Source organism: Eschscholzia californica, unplaced genomic scaffold (assembly GCF_041429995.1).
Source record: "Eschscholzia californica isolate CP2 unplaced genomic scaffold, dmEscCali1.0.p SCAF_5, whole genome shotgun sequence".
NCBI lineage: Eukaryota > Viridiplantae > Streptophyta > Magnoliopsida > Ranunculales > Papaveraceae > Eschscholzia > Eschscholzia californica.
Genome location: NW_028238472.1, coordinates 48,994,609 through 49,019,078, shown reverse-complemented (window position 1 = coordinate 49,019,078; position 24,470 = coordinate 48,994,609). Strand labels below are relative to the sequence as shown.

General features: G+C 36.7%; 1 protein-coding gene and 1 long non-coding RNA gene across 8 annotated transcripts; both read right to left on the bottom strand.

Moving 5' to 3' along the window:
- Nucleotides 1-3,706: 3,706 nt before the first annotated feature.
- On the bottom strand, nucleotides 3,707-6,230 carry LOC147540067 (uncharacterized). 4 transcript variants are annotated; one of them, XR_015226241.1, is made up of 4 exons: nucleotides 5,958-6,230; nucleotides 5,752-5,815; nucleotides 5,566-5,615; nucleotides 3,707-4,661 (listed from the first exon to the last, which is right to left on the bottom strand). It is a non-coding gene; the product is annotated as an uncharacterized LOC147540067 (long non-coding RNA). The 4 variants fall into 4 exon arrangements; XR_015226244.1 differs by having other exon boundaries at nucleotides 3,707-4,651; XR_015226242.1 differs by having other exon boundaries at nucleotides 5,752-5,787; nucleotides 5,958-6,206.
- A 4,730-nt stretch (nucleotides 6,231-10,960) lies between these two features.
- LOC147540066 (formin-like protein 18) lies at nucleotides 10,961-24,470 on the bottom strand. 4 transcript variants are annotated; one of them, XR_015225245.1, is made up of 19 exons: nucleotides 24,148-24,470; nucleotides 23,973-24,064; nucleotides 22,079-22,779; nucleotides 21,438-21,659; nucleotides 20,067-21,337; nucleotides 19,788-19,917; nucleotides 18,384-18,455; nucleotides 17,953-18,051; nucleotides 17,767-17,808; nucleotides 17,563-17,643; nucleotides 17,411-17,461; nucleotides 16,983-17,064; nucleotides 15,612-15,706; nucleotides 13,355-13,426; nucleotides 12,810-12,926; nucleotides 12,501-12,569; nucleotides 12,322-12,388; nucleotides 11,416-12,158; nucleotides 10,961-11,295 (listed from the first exon to the last, which is right to left on the bottom strand). XR_015225245.1 is itself a non-coding variant. In XM_086640646.1 (18 exons), the coding sequence occupies exons 2-18, from the start codon at nucleotides 24,043-24,045 to the stop codon at nucleotides 11,725-11,727; spliced, it is 3,678 nt and encodes a 1,225-aa protein (XP_086496772.1). In that variant the 5' UTR covers nucleotides 24,046-24,064; nucleotides 24,148-24,470; the 3' UTR covers nucleotides 10,961-11,724. The 4 variants fall into 4 exon arrangements, 2 of the variants coding, with proteins under 2 accessions (XP_086496772.1, XP_086496773.1); XR_015225246.1 differs by having other exon boundaries at nucleotides 23,973-24,073; nucleotides 24,148-24,468; XM_086640646.1 differs by having other exon boundaries at nucleotides 10,961-12,158.

Here is a 24,470-nt window from a genome sequence, read left to right as displayed (position 1 = left end):
ATTTGAAGATGATGAAGATTAACAAGAAGATGAAAGATCCAAACAAGAGTGATTTGTTGAAGAAATCACATGATATACTCTTCAATGATCTCAAACATTTCAAATGTCAAGTCCTCCACAACATCAAATCTATGTGTATCCATGGTCCATGAAGTTATATTTTGAGAGACATTGGAAAGCTATTAGAGAGGGGGAAAAGAATTCATGGATTTCTTGTTAGAATAGTTATATACCCCATGTTTATCTTGAAACTATACTTATAGTTGTCCAAAATCTTGATTTCCAATATGATGCACATGAAGTGTTTGATAGAATGTATCAAAGAAATCATGCTTATTCTCAAAGATGGTTTTCTTTTGATGTTTGAAAACATGTTTGTGGGTTCCTTTATGGCAAAGAGTTTATTCTCTTAGTTGATTTGCTCATACTTCTTATATCAAAGTTGAGAACTCTCAAACTATTGTTCCTTAGTTTTTTCATAAGATCAAATGAAGAGGAGATAAGAGAAGATTATAAAGAAGAATTGAAGTGGGAAAAATCAAGAATGGTAATTGCTAGTGGTTGAAAAATGATAAAATCATAAGATCAAGGGTTTGCATTATATTACATTGATGATGTTGGAGTAATAATCATGTGTGAGGGCTATTAAAATCAATGGAGTAAGAACTCCAAACAAAACCTTGACAATGGTTTATAATTGTCAACTTTCTCTTTAAAAAGAGAACATACCTAGGCAATGGTGCCAACTTTTCCTCAAATGGAGAAGGGAGAAAAGACATTCAACAATATTCAACAACAAACAAGATAGCAAGGAGTATATCTCCGCCCACAACCGGACAATGGGTTATAATTGTCCGCTTTCTCTTTAAAAAGGGAAAATACCTGGCAATGGCGCCAACTTTTCTTCAAATGGTCTTCCAATGGAGAAAAGAAAAATAACAACAACAAAGAACAACAACAACAACAAAGAACAACAACTTAGCAACCTCACAATGATGTCTCCATATCAATACCAAGTCAACATCTACAAATTTTAGCAAACTCATGAATTTTTCACTAACAAAAGTCATTAGTTTGAGGGGGAATGTTAGAATATATGAGTGTTAGAATATTTAGTACCACATTGCCTAATAGATAAAACTTCTCTCCTATGTAACTCCTTATAAAGACCTATGTAATAGCTTAGGAAATCAATACAATCAATACAAATTCTCTTTTCTTACTGTTAAGTTTGTGGCCATCCAACTCAAAACCAATTGGCAATGAGTGGAGAGGACCTATTCTTTATATTCTTGGTTGCTAGTTACTCATTCTCTCATGTGGGACTATTCTCACACGCCCCCTCACGTGTGGCGTTCTTTGAGCCTAACACGTGTGTTTTTTTTCTTTACGGGTGACGTGGAGCACGTGTGGTTTTTAAACCTATCACGTGTGGGCCTAGCTCTGATACCATGTTAAGTTTGTGGTCATCCAACTCAAAACCAATTGGCAATGAGTGGAGAGGACCTTGGCCTTATATTCTTGGTTACTAGAATCCCATTGTCCAATGTGAGACTATTCTCACACGCCCCCTCACGTGTAGGGTTCTTTGACCCTAACACGTGTATTTCTTCGGGCGACGTGGAGCACGTGTGGCTTTTTACCTATCACGTGTGGGCCTGGCTCTGATACCATGTTAAGTTTGTGGCCATCCAACTCAAAACCAATTGGCAATGAGTGGAGAGGACCTGTACTTTATATTCTTGGTTGCTAGTTACTCATTCTCCCATGTGGGACTATTCTCACAGTATATGAGGCGATCCATGAAACACAATTAAGAGTATAAGATGAAGTAACCCATGGCATACTCTCAGGCAAAGCTCGGACGACCTTCAACAAAACGTACTTGTAAACGAAACGACACAGGTGAGTAGGTAGAGAATACCTAGGGGCCTCCTCTGCCCTTGGGACCAACAAGAGGTAGTACAGGAATATTCACCTGTTGTCCATTGACTACGCCTATCGGCCTGAGCTTAGATCCCGACTCACCCTCTGCGGAGGGTCTCTCTACCTATCAAGACTTACTGATTCCCGTCTAATACTAATGTAGTGTCTACTAACTGAGTTTTGAGTTAGATCAGATAATCAGATGGGTAGGAAGTAAAAAAACAATCTCTAATAGTTGATACAAAAAAATAAAAAAATTATTTCAGTAGCATCAACTGCAATAATAGGTGAAAATTTGAATACAGTGTCTCATAATTTTTAGCTATTGACAAACTTACCTATCCACCAAAGAGGAAAACATTGATATGACATGGTCCCAAATGTTCAAAGTTCATTATAATTATGTCCTTGGTGTTGAGAATCAAATGAGACCTTGTTAATCTCACTGTACCAAACAATACCTACTCTAATATATTAAAGTTGAAATATCGGGCGACTTTAACTTGTAACTCTAGACTTTTAGTGAAGTGGTAGCTTATTAAAATTAAAATATGTAAAACTGAGATCATAGGATTTGATAATACTAATATATGTTTAGAGTGAATAGTCTGATTACGTGTGAGTACGTGACACTCATCTACTACTCTTGACATTACAATATTAAGAAAACAAATATTTCTCTTTCTCCCTCTCCTTCACGTTTGCTAGTAACATTTTTAATGAGATATCTAGTACTTCTATCATTCTTTTAATATTTTTTTCATCTTTTGTTTATTTATATACGAGGTTTGGTTTATTTGCTTTAACTTTGAGTTGATCTGATCTCTTTTTTTGTTTGTTTTAATCCCCTCTCAATAATCCAACGTGTCAATAACTAACTGGAAACGCTATAGGTACTCACCACCTTAGAGTTTTACCAGTTCACTCACTAGGTTGAGTTGGCGAGTTGAAACTTTGACTCGAATCTGATAGTTCAAGGTTTAAAAAAATATTAAATAATCTATATAATAAAACAGAAGGAAAAACGATGACTGGGACAAACATCCTTATTTAATTATGAATATTGTCTAGAAGCCCTTCTCAAAATTTAAAATATAGTCCTTCGTAGAAATAAAGTTACCCATTTAAAAAATAACAATCGTTTCCTTCTTAGAAATAAAAATTCTAATTTAACAAGAAAAGAAACAAAATAAATTTCAAGGGTTAAAAAAAGAAATCAAAATCTCTCTCTCTCTCAAAAAAAGAATAACTAATTTAAGAGAAAAGAAACAAAAAAAATAATACAAAAAATAATAACTAATAACAATCTCTCTCTCAATAAAATATAACAATAAATTTCGTAACATTTGATTGATACAAGTGTCCGTGCCCTAGGGCACGGGACATACCCTAGTTATATAATAAAACAGAAGGGAAAACGCTGACGGGGACAAACAATCTTTTTTAATAAAGGACTAGGTATAACCCGTGCCTATGGCACGGGCATTCTTATTGAACTTGAGTGTTCTAAGTGGTGACTCTTCTGTTACAAAATTGGCTTAGCACAATTTTCTTTTAGCTGGGTATTGTCCGTGACTTCGCCTGAGAGAAAGTACATTATGAAGTCTGTGCGCTACTTTCAAATTCTAAATTTGAAATTATTTCATATAATTCTTTGTTTCTGTCCATTTTTAATTTATTGATCACCAACATTAAGAATTATAGAATCGCAAGTATTGATAGATAATCTTTTAACAAAAAGAAGTATTGATAGATAATAGTGTCAAACAAATACCACAAGTGCATGAGACTAACATAAGAAAAATAAATAAAAATGGTGCATTCTCTTTAATTACAGTCTCCGCATTTCAAATTTAGTCAAGGTAAAGTTTTTGCAGGTGTGGAATTTTTTCTTCTAAGTATTAATGAGTACACATTCATACAATTTCTCTACGATAAGCAATATAGCACTAAAATTTCGCCCAAATGTCTCTCCCAAATTTTTCTGATATATATCTGTAATTACACAACACAATACCAAATGCATATACATAGGTCTGAGTTAGAATATGTAGGGGCATAAAGATGAACCTCACTAACAACATTGTAAAATATAGTAAAACAGTGACATTTTACTTGAAAAAAATGGTTGTATGGATGTATAGGAAATCAGACCTTTATAATATTTGGTTTAGGTAAGAAATGACCCTTAAATATCTTTAAGTGGGGAAAGACATATTTTACTTTAGAACTTTTTTATAAAAAGTTTATGTTCTCCTAGTATTAGGATTTATAAAAAGTTTAAGAACCAAAAACAAATCAACTAAAGGGATTTAGGTACCATAACTCGGAAGAAATGAAAATGGACATAAACAAGTAGCAAACTGTATCTTAGAACAGAAATTTGATTAAATATGAATAGTATTAGCAGCAAACCATTTCTCCACGAGATTTTTCGTTATCCGGAACAGATTTGGCAGTTGCTTTTCTTTGCTTCATAGCTCTCAGAAACAAATAAACATAAATCATAAATATAATCACGAGCGGAGAAAGAAAGAGAGCAAAAATTGGACTAAAAAAATCGGTTTAAAAATTGAAATACTCGTATATTTTACAAGGTGAAGCAAAAAAGAAAAGACACACTTTATGCGAAGTCTCCATGAAGGTTCAGATGATTGAACCGAGTAATTCTCCGATTCTCCCTCAAGCAACATATATTGCTTTAAGTTGTAATTTTCCAAAATCCCTATTATAATCTTAACAACAAAAATTTACAGTTTCAGAAATATGAAAATTTACATCACTGCCTACTATTAGGTCCAATTAACTTCCAACTATCATGACTAAACACAAATATCTGAATAGATACACTACCAAAGATATTATTTCAATTGCCATTTGAAAACCATACTAACAATGTCACAATGTCTTTTTTCTGTTTGGGGTCTGAACTAAGAGATATTGTACATTATTTTGGTACTCAGGAACTGTTTTCCTTCATGATAAGTAGCCCAATGTCACACGGTCGAACTACTCCGCTGTACTCTTATTTCATCCTATTTGGATCCATAAGCTAATTTTTCTAGTGATGTACTACTTGACTGAAGGGAGTGTCTTTTACAGTTTTAAGGAAAGGGGAATCTTATCTACGAAGTCGTTGCATATATCCATTGTTATTAGGAATTCCGCAGAAAACACAAGTGTTCCTTAACTACTTATGCATCTTATCATATATGTATTACAATTACAATAAAGAAGGATTTTTAATGGGAGATATAAAAACATATCTCTCCCGTGGCACATGTACTAAGTACATTAGTTGCTTTTTACCATTAAACAAATCGCAGTATCTCAACACTTCGTAAAACACAAAGTAGTAGGACTGCACTTCGGATCTCTAAAACGGTAACTCACACCCAAACGAAGGAAAATTCGAAACTGAATCACATTACACTTTCTAAACAAGACGGAAGCATTTCAATTTCACCTTGACATTTTATCAAACACTTCCTCAGCAAGAGAAAACCAAGAAGAAACACTTTCGAAGCAAGAGAAAACCAAGAAGAAACACTTTCTAAGCAAATATTAAAGTTCTTAAACCAAGAAGAAATACTCTAAGTAATAAACATTGAAATGTAGACTAAAAAAAAAGAATTGTACCTTTGAGATGGAAACCTAAGAGGTAAGAGATATAAGTCGAATAAAGATATCTGCAATCAATAAAGGGAAGACTAAACAGATATGTAAAAGAAGAAGAATAGTAGCAAGCTTGAAAGTAAAGTGTTGAAAATCTAAAATCTTCAAGATCCCATACTTTCACAAATCAAGAGCTTGATGATGGCTTACCTTAATTAATCACCCAGATTCTGTAGTTGCGGTTTCCTATATCACGGATCCATCAAATAAACCACTATAGTCAAGATACAAATTGACAAAAACTCAAAGCTCAAAACCATTAACAAAAACTTAAAAAAAAACCCCTAATACCATGAATGAGCAAGCAAATCAAATCATAAAGCAACCAATCTGATAAAGAGAGTAAGAAGGAATACCTGATGCAAATCCACAAACCTAGAACATTTGAAGAGCCAAAAAACTAAAAACAATAATAGTTAGAGGGTAAAGGAAAATTAATCAACAAATAGGAGTAATTTCTTCACTTTTGGACGAATTAATGAGAGAGCAAGTGGAATTTCGGCTACAAATTGGATATCATCCGTTCTAGAGAGGAAGGGACGATTTCATTATTTTCCTAACGAAGCATTTAGGGAGAAAGTTATGGGCTGGAGAAATTAGAGAACAAAACTGAAGAATTAATAACGGGTATTAATGATAAATTAATAATAACGGGTGGTAATGTGAAATTGGACGGTGGTGATTTAGGGTTCGTTTGATACGTGTGCAAATGTGAGTAAGATCAAACGCATTTTGGGTGGGTAAACGAATTTTTGTTTTTTAGAGGTAGGTAAGCGATCAAATGGACAAGATTTAAGATCAAACGCAACGAATGGCGGATTTGTCTCTTGGTTTGTCCCAGTCAGCACAAAACATTGTGTTTTGTTATATAGATATTGTCTAGAAGTCCTTCTTAAAATTTAAAATATAGTCATTCGTAGAGATAAAGTTACCTATTTAAAAAATACAGTAATAACCGTATCTTTCTTAGAAATAAAATAACTAATTCAAGAAAAAAAAGAAACAAAATAAATTTCAAGAGTTAAAAAAAGAAATTAAAATCTCTCTCTCAATAGAATAATAATTAATTTAAGGAAAAGGAAACAAAAAAATAATACAAAAAATGAGGGTATCCAGAATATAATAACAAAATTTCGTCACATTTGGTTGATACAACTGTCCACGGGATATACCCTAGTCCCAAATTAAATGGAAAACTCACCCCTCTCTCATTCCCCTATTTATTTTTCTCCCTCTCTCTTTACAAATGGTGTTACCATGGTAGTTAAAAAAAAATTGTTTGTTTCATTAGCATCCTTTTTTAACAAATCTACTCCACTCTAACCGTTCGAAAAAGTGTCAATTCGTTTTGGCCTCCAATTTATGACCAACTCACCGTTTTGCTTCTAGTAGTCTCCGACAGTACGATTAGGCCTACAAGAGCCAAAAAGATTTCTGGAAGTATCGTTGGGGACCAAAATGAAATTAATTATGAAAATTTTCAAAACATCAAAGCTACCTCTACTCCTTTAATTTCCTCCACTCCATCACTTGATTTCATCTCACTTCCATCTCATCTCTCCACTTTACTGTCTTCTCCGATGAAGGTCGTCGGCCAGTCAGAATTTCTGACGACCTCTCTCCTTCTTTTTGCTCCTTTCTCTCTCTCTCTCCCTCCCTCTCTGTCTCTCTGGGGTTTGGGAAAACCAAAACCAGATCTAAAGCTTCAAGGAAGTTTCAACAGTTCATTGAAGTTTTGTTGAAACTCTACTTCGAAGCTTCACTGTTGATGCTTTAACAAATCCTGATTTGGGTTTTCACAATCCAGACCGAGGGTGAACAGAGAAAGAGAGAGAGAAAAAAGAAAAAAAAGGAAGAATATTTTTTTTCAAATTTGAGGGTTGCAAGAAATTTTTGCCGGCCGACGACCTTTGTCGGAGAAAACTGTGAGGTAGAGAGATGAGATGTAGGTGAGCTAAAATGAAGTGATGAAGTGGAGGAAATTAAAGGAGATGAGGTGGCTTTAATGTTTTTTGGAATTAATTCTGTTTTTGGGAGAAAGTTGAATTTTTTTAAGAGTTATTTCTCGAAAAGCCCCCTACTTTGTCAAAAATACCCAGGTAGCCCTCTTTCTACAGTTACCGTTAAATGTTTGTTACTCTCTCTCCTCCATCTCATCACCAGGAGCGGAACTAGGGGGTGGTCGGGGAGGGTAATGGCCCTCCCTGGAATTTGACTTCTAATAGTAATTTTGACTCCCACAAATTTTTAATGTATGATCTCTTCTATTAGATATCATCTTTGCCCTCCCTCACACTATTTTCTGGTTCCGCCCCTGCTCATCACCTCTCTGTCACGTCATATATCTCGCCACCTCATCATCCTCTCCGATAAGGTCGTCGGCTGATCAAAAATTCCGGCGACCGGCTGACGACCTTCATACTTAAAAAAAATCGCTCTCTCTCTCTCGTTGTCCACTAGGGTTTAGGTTCCAAGATTTGTTGAAGCTTCAACGTGAAGCTTTCAATCCCGTGAAGCTTCAACGGTTGAAGAAGCTTCACATTAAAGCTTCAACAAGTCTGGTTTGGGTTTTCCCCAAAACCCGTGGAGAGAGAGATTCTTTTTTTAAGTATGAAGGAAGCGGTTGTCGCGGAAATTTTTGGCCGACCGGCGACCTTATCGAATAAGATGAGGTGGCGTGATAGATGGCGTGGCAGAAAGGTGATGAGATGGAGGAGAGGGAGATAACGGACATTAACTGTGAAGGAAAAAAGGGAGTCATCTGGGAATTTTTGATAAAGTAAGGGGCTACGCGGGAAGCTGGTCACAAAATAAGGAGCCTTTTGGCAAATAACCTTCTTTTAACCCTTGGGAACTAAGTCGAACTGTCGGACACTTGTTAGGGCCAAAACAGTGAGTTGGTCACAAATTGGGGTCGAATTGAAATTAACCTGCTGGAACTGCAATCTTTAGCTAGGAGAGACTAACACCCCCCTTAGCTAGTAAGGGTGTATATTTAGTATCCGAACCGACCAAACCAATCCGATCCAAACAGATTTGGGCGGTTTGGACACCGATCCAATGGTTATCCGGATTGGTTTGGATAAAAAATATATAAAAACCTAGTGCTTTGGTTGGGTCTATGGATTTGTTTGACGGATAACCGAAGAAACCGAACCAAACCATTTATTATTACTTTCTATATATTATGTTGACAATATATGATTTAATTGTTTATCATTTTTTTTTCTCTTCCTCGAATGTTGATAAACTATGTCGAATTAATCACGTACATGTAGACTTAAGAATTTGTGAGATAATACTATTTTTAACACGTTCTAAGTATAATTGTAGCTAGTATAAAAGTTGAAAATTCGAAAATTTGTTCTTGAAAAAATTTTGACCTTTGGTTTGGTTATTTAACTGAACCAAACCGTTCTTGCATAGTTTGGTTCGGTTATCGAACCAAACCACGAACAGATTGGTTCTGATTGAAATTTAGAATAACCGAACCCTTTGGATTGGACTATGGATAGGCTCAAAAAGTCAGTTATCCAACTGATGTTCACCCCTATGAGCAGTAGCGTGTGGTGGGGGGTGCGGGGTGTGCTCCCGCACAGGGCCCCCCACCACATGGGCCCCAAGTAAACTTCTTTCTAAACTTACTCTGTGTAAAAGGACTAGGGTTAAAGTTTCAAAGCCCACATGAGATTATAAGAAACTGACTCATTACCCCACTCCCCACTTCCCCATTTAACTCTCCTCCACTCCCTAGCCATTAATCCCACGTATCCTTGTTACCTTCTTCCTCTTTCTACCCACCTTCAAGGTATTCTTCTCTCACTAGATAATATACTAATAACTACTATTCTACTATTACTTACAACATACAAGATTTGTTTCTTATTATACAAAAAAAACGTAGAGAGTATTTCAATCTAGGAGATCAAACTGGACAAGTACAACTTACTCGGTAACCGGATTGCACATAAATCTTTTACCATCGAAATGTAATTTCTATTAAAATTTATTATTTATTGTATGCTCTTTTGAATTATTCATTCAGCCATGATCATCATAAACTATTTAAAGATTTTGAATTAGTCAATTTCTAAATTTATTATTGGGTCTCGGTTGTTTATTGTTTAAACAAATTTTAACACGTAAAGTATTTATTGTTTTTTTTTTCATATTTTCAGAAGTTTATTGTTTTTAAAATTTAATTCTTAGACAAGATTGACTATGAAGGTTTAATTGACGATTTTGCTTCAAAATGAGGATAAATTCTTTTAAATAAAAATATTAATTGTAATCATTTAGTTTAGAATACGAAATTTTATGTTTATTATCCTATGTCAAAAAACATGTAGACACATGTAAAAGGGCCCGCTATTATTTTGGCACCGGACCCCCAATTTCTCAGCCACGCCACTGCCTATGAGCTAGGAGAAACTAACGCCCCCAAGAGGCTCGGATTGGAGTGAGGGGTGCCGGCCCAAGATCCTAATTAGGGGACTGCGCCCTCATGGTTGGAGTTGGTCTTATGCTTGCTCTTTCCAAGGTTGACAAAATAGACATGGGCAGTGCCAAATCTGTGTCCACTCAAAAGTCTGGTGTTCTAGTCTTACTCTTTTTTTTTGTTGAACTAGTGTTCTAGTCTTACTCTATAAAGAACTGGTAAATTAGGGCAAACATTTGTTCACTTCACAGTTTAGGTAGAAAATTTAGACACATATAAAGTGAGGTTAGGTAGAGTAATGGTGGTCGTAAAATAAAAAACTTGAATCAAGATTACAGGGAAATTTCTAGGGTTGAGGAGAGTTTTGTTACCGTTGACGGCACGTGATTTACCTGCCCTACTCCATGCTATACTTTTAAATATATACTAGTACACTTACAATTGTTCTCACGGTCCCAGTATTGACCACTCAACATGTGCACCATGTTGGTCATTCATCCAACATGTATATATGACTGTATAAATAATTAGTACTGGCCAGACACATACGCCGGGCACACAGTTTTAGCTCATTTGAACTTCCATTGAGAGCTAATGCACCGATGATAAATTAACATTGGTATCTCTTCTCATAGACATGTATTTATAAACGTTATTGTCAAAAGCACTCCCCCATGGGAGTATGTGGCCGGAATTCGGCCCAGGATAGTGGTCGGCATAGTATCAGCGTAAAAATCATAACAACACAAAATTCTAACATCCAAATCCAAGCACCCTGGGGATCGATCGAATCCGGGGTAACTGCTCATATCCATTGAGTTCTTTCTTAAGTATTAGTTACCATGATTTGATTCTTGAACACTCAATAAAGATCAAAAGCATTTTCAACAGATAAGAATGATGAAAACCAACATCAGGAAATATCACTCTTCAACAAATTAGATTAGATTTGTAAGTAGATCAATCTTACATCTCCATAATTCAAAAGGTAATATACAGATAAATTTCATAGATAGTAAGTGAAACCCCAAAAAGAAAGAAGAAACTAGACTCACCTCCGGTGACGAAAGAAAAATATATTTTTGCGGCATAAATTCTTGCAAGTGAATATTGTACAAAGGAAATGACCCTATGTCCGGCCATGATCCGGGTTGAATCCTGGCGGGGTGTGTGGCCGGAATTCGGCCCAGGACAGTGGGCGGGTTATTAGGGTTGTTATACAAATAGGTTGCAGAAAGGAATGAGCTATCCCAACTCTGCTCAAGAGAAGTAACCAAGCATATGGAAAGTGAGTGAAGAAGTTCGAGATCCAGTAAGTACAAGAAACAACCCTCAGAACCCCAAACAAAAAAAATAGGAAGAAATGAAAGACGTACCTTTTAGAATGCAGAATTTTAATGTGCTTCAGTCGATCCTTTTCTTCGCTGTCAGTGTCAGTTATACTATATACATCAAGAAAACAATCTACCGAATCATCTTCGTTCCTATTTAGATTTTATCTCTGGTTCTTCTTGCAATGAAAGATGTTAATGAAACGAATCTTTCATTAAAAACAACAAAATCATTTGCTGTTGGATATTAAGCATGCTGTCAGAGATGCCCGAATTCTTCTTAAGGTCGATCTCTATCATCTAATTATCTACGTCATTAGTGCCTTTGATTAAAGCCTAACGAAACTGTTCATACTACTTTCTTTGATGAACAGTCTTCATCTTCTCACTCTCTCCTTCCTTCTGTGCGGTAAACATTCGAGTCTTCATCCTCTCACTCACTGCTTCTTTCTGTGTCTTCCTAATCATAGCCTGCCCAAATTGTTCAGAATTCTTTTTCGAAATATCAGTCTCCACTTCCTTCTGGGCTTGTTTCAACAAATTCGACCCAATTTCTTCGGGTTCCTTCTTCTGAGTGCCAACCTTCATGATATCACTATCTGCTTCCTTCTGAGTTTTCTTCATCAAAATCTGTCCGAAGTCTTCAGTCTCTTTTCTGGGAGTACCAACCTTCATCTTCTCATTCTCTGCTTCCTTCTGTGCTTTCTTCTTTTCAAGCTCAATCTGCTTGCAGTTCTCCCCATGAGCCTTCACAAACATTCTCACAAAGTTGAGAAGAGTTGAAACAACTGCATCAAACATCAAAACAGAAGACCGGGAAATAAATTGCAGGTTTAGCCTCAAAAGTACTTCAATAGTTTATTCTACACATTGAAGATGAACTTTTTACTCTTTACGGTTCTAAGTGATGAGTGACAATGAAACAAGAACTATAAGCACTAAGAGTACTACCTTGCTCGAAGGGGCAACGAGCAGGGTCTTCTCCGAAATAATGAGCTAATGCATCTGCAGATCTACCCTGTAAAAGATCCGATACCAGAAAAATGTTAGAGCAACTTGTAGCGACATTAATATGTAAAATGTACTAGCTCTGACTTAGGAAGCAACAAAATACAAAATAAGAGGCGTACCACTCCAGAATATATTGAAGTCAAAGATCTAACTTCATCTTCAGCAACAACTAAAAACTCATTGAGAGTCTGTAAAAGAATAAACTAGATCTCATTAGAAAGGAAAAGAATAATTCAGATGTCAAATACTTGTATGAAGTACAAATTTATAATCAATACTGAAACTCTTTTACTACACGAATATATACATAAGCCAAATTTCAAATTTGAATGATCAGTGCACATAACTTTCCCTTGCATATCTCTATATGGAAAAGTCAACGAACATGGTGAACAAACAGAAATAACTAGTTATTGTAGATAAAGTACCTTGCGAAATGTTTGAGATACAGGACCATCAGTTTCACAGATAGTCAGCTCCTGTTCAACTTTCTCTAATCCTTTGCTAATGGCTTGCATTTCCTCTGCCAAGTATTTCAATTGTATCTGCATTACCATCTATCAATTATTTCTCATTTTCATCTCAGCATTGTCCAATAAGAACGAAAGGAGTAGCATAGGCACTGGTGCTGGTTTCTGTATCCGGTACCGTTCCAAGACATATGACAAAAGGCCATACCAATGACTCGGCAATGCACATATATATTTTCTGCGGTTAGTAATTACTAGTTTACCACAATCCTTTACATCGGAAGAAAAAATAACCTAGAGGAGTAGAGGTATTTTATGCTGCTAATATGATACCAGGAATGCTGCAAAACTGTACATACACAATTATATCGACCAGGTGACTGCAAATGTTTAACAAGAGTGTCCAAGTATGAAGTATCAGACAAACAGACAGACACAGCAAAAACATTCAAGAAAGCAGTAAAGTGATTTTAACTGATAAATTTTGTATATGGCACAAATACCTTTGACGCAGCCTCCAAGCTTACAAGATCATTCTGAAAATCCAAAAGTTCTGGTAGTTTATCAGCAAGCACCTGCAGATTATCATGGAGAGAATGTATAAACAAAAAAATTGAGTATTAAGCTCCAAGGTGACTTGGATGAGGAAGTCTACATGACTATTTCCAGGACTGGTGACCACAAAGTATGTCGTTTGCACAAATCTCTTTACGGATTAAAACAAGCTTCTCGACAGTGGTTTGCTGAATTTTCCACCGGGTTACGGGCCGAAGGTTTTAAACAGTCATCTTCCGATCATTCCTTGTTTTGTTTTTCTGATGACCCGACTGCCATCTACATCTTAGTCTATGAGGATGATATCATCATCACCGGCAATAATGCCTCGGAAATCTCTTCTCTTCAACATCGTCTTGAGAAATGTTTTTCTCTTAAAGAACCTTGGTCGACTCAATACTTTCTTGGAATCGAAGTATCTCGTTCCCCAAAAGGCATTTTTCTTTGCCAACGCAAATATACGTTGGACATTCTTCGCGACTCGGATCTCCTCGGATCTAAGCCAAGTCTTTTCCCTATGGAACAACATTTAAAGTTATTACCTACTGATGGTACACCAGTAGACGACCCGACTTCGTTTCGACGACTTATTGGCCGCCTTCTCTATGTCACGATGACACGCCCTGACATTTCCTTTTCTGTGAATTACCTTAGTCAATTCATGCAAAATCCCCACTCCAACCATATGGATGCGGCAACTCGAGTTCTTCGTTATTTGAAAGGCACCATGAATCATGGCCTACTCCTTTCTTCATCCAGCACTCTGACCATTTCCGGCTTCACCGATTCTGATTGGGCTAGTTGCCCTATCACCCGCCACCAAGGGCGGACCTATGTGGGGACTATCCCTGACTGCAGTCGGGATAGATTTTGTTAAATACCTCACAGGGTATAGACACTAGGAAGAGATAGCTTAGTGGTAGCCAGGGATAGATTATGTAAAATACCTCACAGGGTATAGAAACTAGTAAGAGATAGCTTAGTGGTAAGGCATTTACCCTGCACACATGAGGTCCATGCTTCAAATCCCCCTCCAAGCACTTTATTTAGCTATTTTTCTTCCTTCTCTTGAGTGCACTCCTTAGTTCTCTAAGCTCGACCACCGGCTACTTCACTATGCTTGGTTCGATCACGTTGTCTTGGAAGTCCAAGAAACAACCGACTGTTTCCCGATCTTCAGCTGAGACAGAATATCGGGCTCTCGCTACACTCACTGTAGAACTGCAGTGGCTGAAATATTTGTTTCAAGACCTCCGTGTCCTGATTCCAGAACCCTTTCAGGTCTTCTGTGACAATATGGCGGCAATGCATATCACCACCAATCCTGTCTTCCACGAGCGAACCAAACACATCGAAATCGATTGTCATTTCGTTCGTGAGAAAATTGAATCTGGTCTTATTAAGACGACTCACCTTCGCTCCACCGATCAGGTTGCTTACATCTTTACCAAACCACTTGGTTCTTATCCATTTCACAGGTTACTCTCCAAGTTGGGCTTGATTCAGATTCCTTCCCCTGCTCCAACTTACAGGGGGGGGGGGGGGGGGGGGGGGGGGGGTATTGAAGTATATTGAAGAAATGGAAGATATCCAGAAGATATCTCTAGAAGATACTATGAAATATTAAAAAAAAGCAATTGTAAATTCTTGTTTCTTATTTGTAATTATTTCCTTATTTATTAATTCTCTACAAACCTTATTGTAAACTCTATATATATGTACTCAATTCAATCAATGAAATCACCTTTGATTATTGCAAGTCTTGTGTCTTCTTCAATTTAATAGAGTATACATATAGGTCAGTAACACATGTAATTCAAGTGACTTAAGCTATTTTGATGGCAATATTCTTAAAACATATTTCATTTGTTCGAATGGAGGATTAAACTATTCCCAATGATGTTAGTACCCTCTTAGGAAATAAAAGAGATACAAGACCCCAACAATTAAAGATTAAGTCAATTTGTCCAATTTGTCTTTACACACTTGATCAATTCAAGGTGAATCAAAGCCTTCACATAATAATGTAAAGCAAACCATGTTGTTATGTAATTCACCAATTATGTACTATTCCTGCATAGACATTTAAATTACAAATTTGGATATATCGATAATTATGTTTATGTTGGTAGTCTTGATACTGGGCATACAGGAGGATAGTATAGGAGAAAACGACTTATGAACAAAATAAAGAGGAAACTATACCTTACAAAGATAATGCATGAGAGTCATCTTGTTGTTTCGAGCACGGGTATCTATCAGTTTAAGGAGGCTATCCAACTTAAATCCAATAGCAGAACCTACATGCATGAGAACATTAAGTACTCACAAGGCAAAACTAAAACCAAAATTGTGCCAACGGAGAGGTGAAATGTGATTAAAAGAACATTTTCGTACAACAATTAGTTTCTAAGATAACTGTTGCAAAACAAACAAATAAGTTAAGCACAGACAATGGCTAGATACTCATTATCAAAACAGAGAGACATCCACTTCTTGTCAATGATCGAAAGAAATAGTTGTATCTACTGATGCAAGAGTATTCTTGGGCTCCACATGGTCAGCTGAAAACACACCAGGGCAGCAGCCCAGACAAATGACCGTCAGAGTTTAACAGTTTGTGGCATCCAACTCAAAACCAATTGAAATTGAGCTAGGAAGCCCCTAAATATTATTTGTGTGGTCATGAGATTTGTCTTGTCCATATGGTACCTCTCTCATACGTTGAACCACAAACAAATTGTGATTCTGTTCCTATCCAATCTTCACTAGTTCCAATAGGTAGTCCTTGCAAACTAACTATCGAACCTTTATCATCACATTTGTGAAAGTTGGACCAGGTTTTTATGTTTCTGTATACTCCAAATGTTTTTTTAGGGTTTTTGTGGTAAAAGGATTTATGATGCAACACTCTAGGCAGAATCATTTTACATAGGTTTCTCATCACTTACAAAAAACGAAAATAATAATGCTCATAATATAATTCTAGTGGAAAAATTGGTAAGAACTTATACCTAATTATAAGTTATTTTCTAAAACAATAGAATTAATTAAGATGGAAACTATTAAAGCAGAAATCCGAACTAACTAGGAATCTACAGAATTATTGAGATGACATGATATCTGATCCGTGTGGGCGTCAGTGCAGCCCTAACCATGTACAGAGAAAAGATCATGACAAACTTAGAGACTCAGGGTGTCTCAATTTACATAATTTATAAGTACTTTGAAATGTTCTCTTAAAACTCAGGCTTCTCATCTAACCAAGTTTGCCTTAGTCTTGGCATTAGAGTACTTAAAATGCTTAGTTGAAAAAACTCAACTTCTCAACTGATGGAAACAGGTGGCCGTGAGGAGAATAACTCTTTGAAAACATTTTTAGATAATAAGAACAGTGCAATATCCAGATCAAACATCGGATGACATGCAAAACGAAAAGAGAAGGAAAGACGTGAAAGAACAGAAATATAAACGAAATTAGAAAGAGATTGAAAGGAAAGAGAAATAATAAACAAAAGTACTTGTGATAATATGATCTATATTTCAAACTAGTAAACCAACCAAAAAACAACTCACCCCTTGCAGTGCCCTGGTTTAGTGCATTTCCAAGAGACAGAATTGTCTGCATTATCCTTTTCAACTTGGCTGAATTCCTAATCTGATAAATAAACACCCTCAATCTTCAGTATAAATCCATGTACATAAAATCACATGAACCAGTATAAGCAAAACACTGTAGTTGGAATGGGCAGGAACGCCTTTCGCCACAAATTAATTTATATTCTTAATTTTAGTTTCACAATAAACAATTTTATAACAACTCATCACTTCCACTTCTAACTACAAATAGAAACTAAGTTAATTTTAAGCAGACTCAGCAAAACCAAAATTCAATATCGAAGTAAAAATGTCTTAGATACCTAGAAATCAAGAAGCAGGCAGCTGTAATAGATTCTTTTTTTAAGACATAAATATGTTCGGAATGTAAAGCAGAAGACACTTGCCTCTTCTGCAGCAGAATTAACAACATTCAGGTTCTTTCTAAGGTCGGAAACCTGAAGAAGGAAGAAATGATTGCAACCAATGAAATAGTGAAAACCCAAAATGGAGACAGGAAATAGGATAATTAAATTTAAAAAAGCTAGCATCTTCTAACCTGGGAACTGAACTGTATCTTAAATGAGAAAACTCTAAGCTTAGATTCTACCCGTGGTACTTGCATCAGCTCTAAGAAGAACTGTTACAGAAAAAAAAAACTTCTAGTGATGTTATCTCAAACAAAATGAAACAGTAGACATTTAAATTCATAGGTCAGGATCTAGGTGCCTAGACAACACAACAAGTAGAAAAGTCTGCTAACCTGCTCACATTTTCCCAATTTTTCCTTGTCTCCGCTGTATCCCTAAGCATGGAAGTGCAAGAGTAAGAACAAAAGCAAAAAGGATATCTGGAACTCATAACCAAGATCTCAACATAATGTAGAAAAAACCAAGATTTCAGTACAAAAAGAAAAGTAAAATAAGAAGGTGATAACATGTCTATTAACCTTTAATAGTTCCATTTCTTCTGTAGTTGGACAAAATTTGATAAGATTATCAACCTGATCAACATCTAATGCAGAGTCGTCCAACGCAAGCAAAGAACCCTGTGAAGAAGTCCATAAAATGACAAGGATGGGAAGAAAACTTAAATTTGTTTCCTTTTACCGAATGTAATCATTAAACCTAAAATTTTTGAAGTGCACACATACATCCCGGCCACCGAAGACATTTACTGGGGTAGTGATCATCCGCAAATTGTTAAAGGTAGATGCCACTTATTTTCCCTGTAAAGTTTTACACAATAATAGTTTTGCCCCTTTTGCCTTGTAACCAGAGTAATAGTAATTCCTCCATTCTCTAGATGTATTATTAACTTTCAGATTTCAGAAAAACACGAGCATGTACTTGCAAACTCAGAAAGAATTAAAGAACTTACCATCAAATCAGGCAACGGAATCTTAACCTTTGTAAGCATTATTTCGCAATTATAAGCTCGTCTTAGATCAATCTGCAAGTTAGACACATAAATTGATAAAATAAATGAAGGTCACTCCCAACAACTATTTCATTACCAAGACATGGCAGAAATTGTCACAAAATGCATACTTATTCAGAAAAAAAAATACTCAGAGAGAAAACTCCTCTTATAGGTGTAATTAGGGGTGTACTCGAGTCGAGTCGAGCCGAGTCGAGCCGAGCCGAGCCGAGTAGTAAGATGTTCAAGCTCGGTTCGTGTATTTGACTGTCGAGCTCGAACTCGAGCTCGAGCTCGTTCGAGTAATTGTCCACTTGTTCAAGCACGGTTAGTATAAGTTTGAAAGAGCTCGAGCTCGCATTCTTTTGAGCTCGTTTATCAAAATACTTCAAATTAAAACTTCCTAAATTATCAAAATACTTCAATGATCATTTATCACATACAATAATAATGAATAATGATTCATATTCCGATAATTTTTTAATGGTTGATCTTCGTGTACAAGTTTCAATAATAATACGTAATTATGTACTACAATATTATAAGAATATGTTAAACGAGTTGTTCACGAGTAGCTCGTGATACACTAAAGAATGATCAAGCTCGGCTCGTTTACATAAACGAGCATGACTTTGGGCTCGTGTTAAGCTCGTGCTCGTTAATATTCGAGTCGAGCACGAGCAATAGTCGAGCCGAGCTCGAGCAGCTCGTTAAGAGCTCGGCTCGTGTACACCCCTAGGTGTAATGATCTACAAAGTCAGAGATACATATCCAAGAAAGAAAATTGTAGGCTATCAAGTTTGAATGTACTGAGTGTAGTTGCCAGAGCAGGCCAGACTGAAGCTGCCAAATTTAAGTAAAAACGTGCATATTCCGATATTCATAAAGTGAGGTTTCGATGCACCATCAGATTCAAGGAAGTACAACTTGGCTTTTAAGTATTTTCTGGTATATAATAAGCATTTTAAGAATTACATTACAATCCACTGAGGCAACTCTCATTCGTTCATGAAAGTATTGTAATAGTAAACAGTACAATATCGAACAAGCTGCTACACACTAAATTTTGAACTGAAACTAATAGTTCATCATTACAATTTCAACATGCGCTCAACTTCTAATGGTGACACAGACAAGACGGCCATGCATCTGGATCTTTTCCTGTATTATTTGTTTCATTTTATTTCTGAAAGTGTCAATTTCTCTACTAACTGCTGCATTAAGTAAAAGCAACATCTAAACTACTTGTTAGAAACGTACTACAATGGTGGAGGACATAAATCAGACAAAAAACTTGAGTGGAGAGGGAATGAGCATGCATAACGTATCCTAATGCTGCATAACTTGGAAAGAAAAGATTAATACCAGTTGGACTTTATCAGATTTTGAACCAAGCGAAGCTCGTCTTGATTTACCACTAGAGCTCCCACGGTCAGAATTTGGACCTGCTACTGAGAAAAGACTCTCAAGTTCTGACATGTCAAACTCCGGAGCCCTGGCATATATAAGAAAAAAGAACATGAATCTTCCTGGACGGATTAAAGACCATTTTTCATTCATGAGGTAAACAAACCATTCAATCCGAGAAGCATAATTTCAATCAAAAGAAAACGGAGAACAGAAACATCAAGGAGGCTGTCGTACTTGGGAGCTCCACCAGCCTTTTGTCCCTCGGCCCACAAGCTTCCTTGCATTGCTCTTGTCAGCTTCAACCAGTGCAATGGTTTGAGCAAAGATTTCTTGGATTGAGTAGACTGCTGCCTTGGACTAGTACGTAGTCCTTGTCCCTTGAATGGTGCACTAAGAGGAGGTGCAGGTGTTGGAGATTTAACAGGAGTACCTGCTCCAATACTGGCTGCAGATAGTGATGTAGGAGATGAACCACCGGCATTCGGGACCCCTTTAGCAAAAGGAGCTGGAGGAGGCGTTGGAGCAAGAGGAGAAGTATGAGATGTAGAACCACTTGGACTTTTTGATGCAAAACTTGGTGGTGGGGGTGGGGGTGGAGCTGAAGTTGTAACTTTAGAACTAGGGGAAGGTCCAGAACTTGATGAAGGAGGTAAAGGGGGAGGAATAGGAGGAGGAGGGCCAGCTGATCCAGTAGACGTGTTTGTAGTCCGAGGAGGTGGCGGAGGAGGGGGAGCTGGTCTGTTTATAGTCACACTTGAGAATGGCGGAGGAGGCAGAGGAGGGGGTGGAGGGAATGGTTTCAGCTGGTCTGTACTGAGTTCTGAGGCTGAAGTGTGAACTGGTTCCTGTGCTGTTGCTGCTGCTGCTGGTAGTGGTGAAACTTGAACAGCATTTGTATCCTTAGGTTCCTGAAGTGGAATAGGAGAAGATGAAGGGGAAAGTGGGGCAATATTATCTGAACCTCCATTTGGAGCATGATCATGCAAGAGAGATTTCACGCTTGCAGCTGACTGTGCACTATCATATCTTGACATAGCCCCATGAGAACTTTGAGGGGAAGTACTTCCCAAAGCCGGAGAAGAGTGAGGTATCTGTTGCGGAACACTATTACGGTGAGTGGGCCGTTGCAGTCCAACCTTTTCTTCTTGGGGCATAACCATCTTTTCCATCAAAATTGATTCTGAAGATGGTTTGGAGCTCTCGACGAGATTTTCAAATGCAGGCTTCAATCTGTCATCAAATTTTGCAGGTCTCGTGTCCTGTGAAAGATCAGTATTTTTATTTTGGTGAGAACGAGGGTCCAATTTCTCGTGGAGCATATTTGACGCTGTCATTTTCTGAAGCAGGTTTAGAGCAACATCCCCCTTTGGATCTAGCCAATCCACAGAGCTAAATATCTCTTGAACTTTACAGAATGCTTCCATTGGAAGGCCATCCTTCCCTTCACAGGCAGGCGATTCCAAAGAAATATGAGAATCAACAGCATCCATCTCAGAAAGTAGAACCTTTACAGATATATAAAACAAAATTAAGTTTTTGGTAACAATGATATTGATATTCTAAAAAACAAACTACAAGTTAAGATTGTTAAAGATGGATACGTACTTCAGCTCTAAAATTTTTGGGAAATCTATCCTTTGTGTTCCATAAGATGTCAATCTCATCGCGGTTAAGCATCAAAATATTTGATCTAATAAAGGCTGTATTGAACATGACCCTGAACATCATTTCTTCACGTTCCAGATCTTCATCCAAACATATGCACTCCAGCACAACATCACCTTGAATTTGACAATTAATGTCAACCTTAACTAGCTCACAATCTGCCTGCACGAGTATTAATGGATTTCACAACAGAACAAGAAACTAATCAAGAAATTATATAATTATTTTTAAGCAAAATGAAGAATAGACTTTCCTACTGGAAGTTTCAGTATGTATTTCTAAGGAAATTTCAAAACATAAAAGTCCTTAACTCCCTTAAAGCATACCCTATTCTCTACAAGTAAACCTTTTCGTGACAAGAATTTTACTGTGCAAATCAAGGGACTCGTGAGGAAGGACTAGAGGGCGTAAACTAGTTTTTCTCTGAGAAAGGTTAAAGATCGTAAATGATGTTTTAGAGTAGCAAAAATGTAGTCCAAAATAAAGGATTTCTTTTATTGCAGTCCACCAGAATTAGGAAAGGGTCCCGATATTTGAAAAGAAAAAAATGTATGGACTAATAATAGAGTTTGATGTATCACCTGCTTGTAAAGGCGCACAGTTTTGCTCTTCTTTGGTGTCGAGAATAGAACTTTGGGAGTTCTATCTGCAGCAAGGTATGGATCTTGTCCATATAACCTAAATATTGGCCGGCATCCTCCCTCCCCATTAAAGTCGGGAAGAATTCTAAGAATGATGCAATCCAATGTAAGTGCCCTGTCTAAAGGTGGCCATTCGAAGCCAACATTTCTCATTGAGACGTAATGTAGGTACCTAAGCTGGGATGGCAATGGATCTAGAGGTGATAGCAACTGCATAAGTTCACGAGGGGCTTGTTTGTATATCATGTTCAGGGTTTTCTGCTCTCCTATGAATTGCTTCCTATAAATCAAGAGGGCGGCCAGCATGAACGCCAAAACGGGCCACCCACCTCGTTCACAATGCATCAATAGCACATTTTGCGGCGCAAGTGAAAGCCAGCTTTCACTTGATTTCAAAAAATGATGGATCACCTCCATTGTGAGTAAAGGGCAACCTTCGTAATGCCGTGGATAGTCCATCACAGTCATATCATACTCGGACAAAAAGCTTCCAAGCTGGCTTTGCCTTTCTCCTTCCCGGAAGTTAAAGACCACAAATGAAGATTCTGGTAGGCGTTCGCGGAGTTGATGAACTATGCCTCCCATGTAGACTTTATAGTTGTCTTCTTCCAAGACATCAGTAGAAAAGCAGCAGTCGAACACTATACAAAGTAATAAAAGTATCACCAAATAGATGCTTGTAAATGAAACTAAATGACAAGAAGTGCTTTTCTTTGTACCTAATTCGTGACTAACTTCTATTTTCTCAAGTAATAGAAGTAGTTTTGAGTCATATATTCGAAGAACCAAGCAAAAATGTCAAAAATAATGAAAGTAAAGTAGAAACGAGCATATCTATTACAAGCTGATGAAGTTCAAAAATCAATAAATGTATGTTTTCTTTCCTGCTGGTTAGGTTGCCTAATTAGTCCGCACCTTAAATCAGCTAAATAACAATGAGACTCTAAGAACCAGTCATGAACTATAAAATTGCAAAGGTTCGGCTAAGCTGGATAAGAATGCAAATACACACTTTAGAATCAAGCGATTAGGTTTGCTTTATATTTATTTTAGGTGGAGTTCGTCGGCTCCCGCAAAGGTAAGGCGAATAATATCGCCAAAGTTGTGTAATATGGAGCTATTTTTCCCCAACCCTGGTTTCAAACAAATTATTTTTTCTTACTGTATAACTATAGCTGCAATCTTCATATGAGAAACTAACGTTGCACGCATTTTCAAACAAAACCTAATCAACTCAACTAATCTAGTTTAAGAGTTTCCATAAACCGTCTATTAAACTACAAATGGTATGAGCTAAAGTGAGAACAATAGTTTTTGCTTCATCTCCTCTCGAATGTTTCAAGCAATGTCGTTACTACTTAGACCCAATGACCAATAGATGGTAATTCACTAATTCGGGAAAAAGTATACATTTTGCAAAAAGAGATCTTTTGATGATATCGTTACAAAAATAACGAATCAGACACATTTATTATCTCTTTAAAATTCTAACTTGGTCCAGCACAATTTGTTCTCTTGCAATTCGATCTTACTTGACACGTCATTTGCTCAAAATCAGTTCAATCAGACACACTCTGATACTCCATCAAGTCGAGTTTTCGCCTAACGAAAAGTTGAAATCAGTGTGTTCGAATTAACAGAATAAGTTTCTATTTATGAAAATTCCGTACAGAACCAAGATGTTAAGAATTAAATTCATGCCAAATTAACCAACAAAACCAATCAAATTTTAGGTAAACGGAATGGAAAACAAAAATTTACTGAATTGAAACTCTTTTTTCTAATTTAAGCTACTAAATTTCATTAAAACCAAACCAAATTAACATAAACATACCGTAAACTCTCTCAGATATCTCAAGCAGTCCATCTGGTGGTTTCCGATAGAAGAATTTCCGAAACAACGTCATATTTGAGATCTAACAAGGACTAAAAACCCTAGAACAATATCAGCAATTCAGGGAACTTTAGGGCAAAAATTAATTCAGGTCAATTGTGACAAAATTACTTACCAAATAAGAAATCAAATTTGAATAAACCGTCTTCAACGCAATGTTGATTTAAGAACCTTTGATGTAGATTTTGACTGTAACTTCAAGAAATCGTTATCATTTCCAATTCTTCTCTCTTCCTTTAACACTTGTTCTTTCTCTCACTACTTATCTATTTGTTTATGGTTATGAATTTGCTTTCAATTAGAGGATTTTTTAAGAAGTAACAGTTTTCAGGTCTTAGGGTTTCAGGTGGTTGAGATAGTTCGTTGAGGATCATCACTTTCTCTCAATTTGATAATTCTCTCTCTTTTTGTTTCCGTTTTTTATGTTTTCTTTTTGGG

What these genes read in the sequence shown, in the direction of transcription:
- LOC147540066 (XM_086640646.1), bottom strand. Translation starts at nt 24,045, where the DNA reads ATGACGTTGTTTCGGAAATTCTTCTATCGGAAACCACCAGATGGACTG. An exon ending in CCAAAAATTTTAGAGCTGAA is followed by an intron (nt 21,338 to 21,437) that starts GTACGTATCCAT and finishes ATATCTGTAAAG; the next exon opens with GTTCTACTTTCTGAGATGGA. An exon ending in TTCCGTTGCCTGATTTGATG is followed by an intron (nt 18,052 to 18,383) that starts GTAAGTTCTTTA and finishes ACTTCTTCACAG; the next exon opens with GGTTCTTTGCTTGCGTTGGA.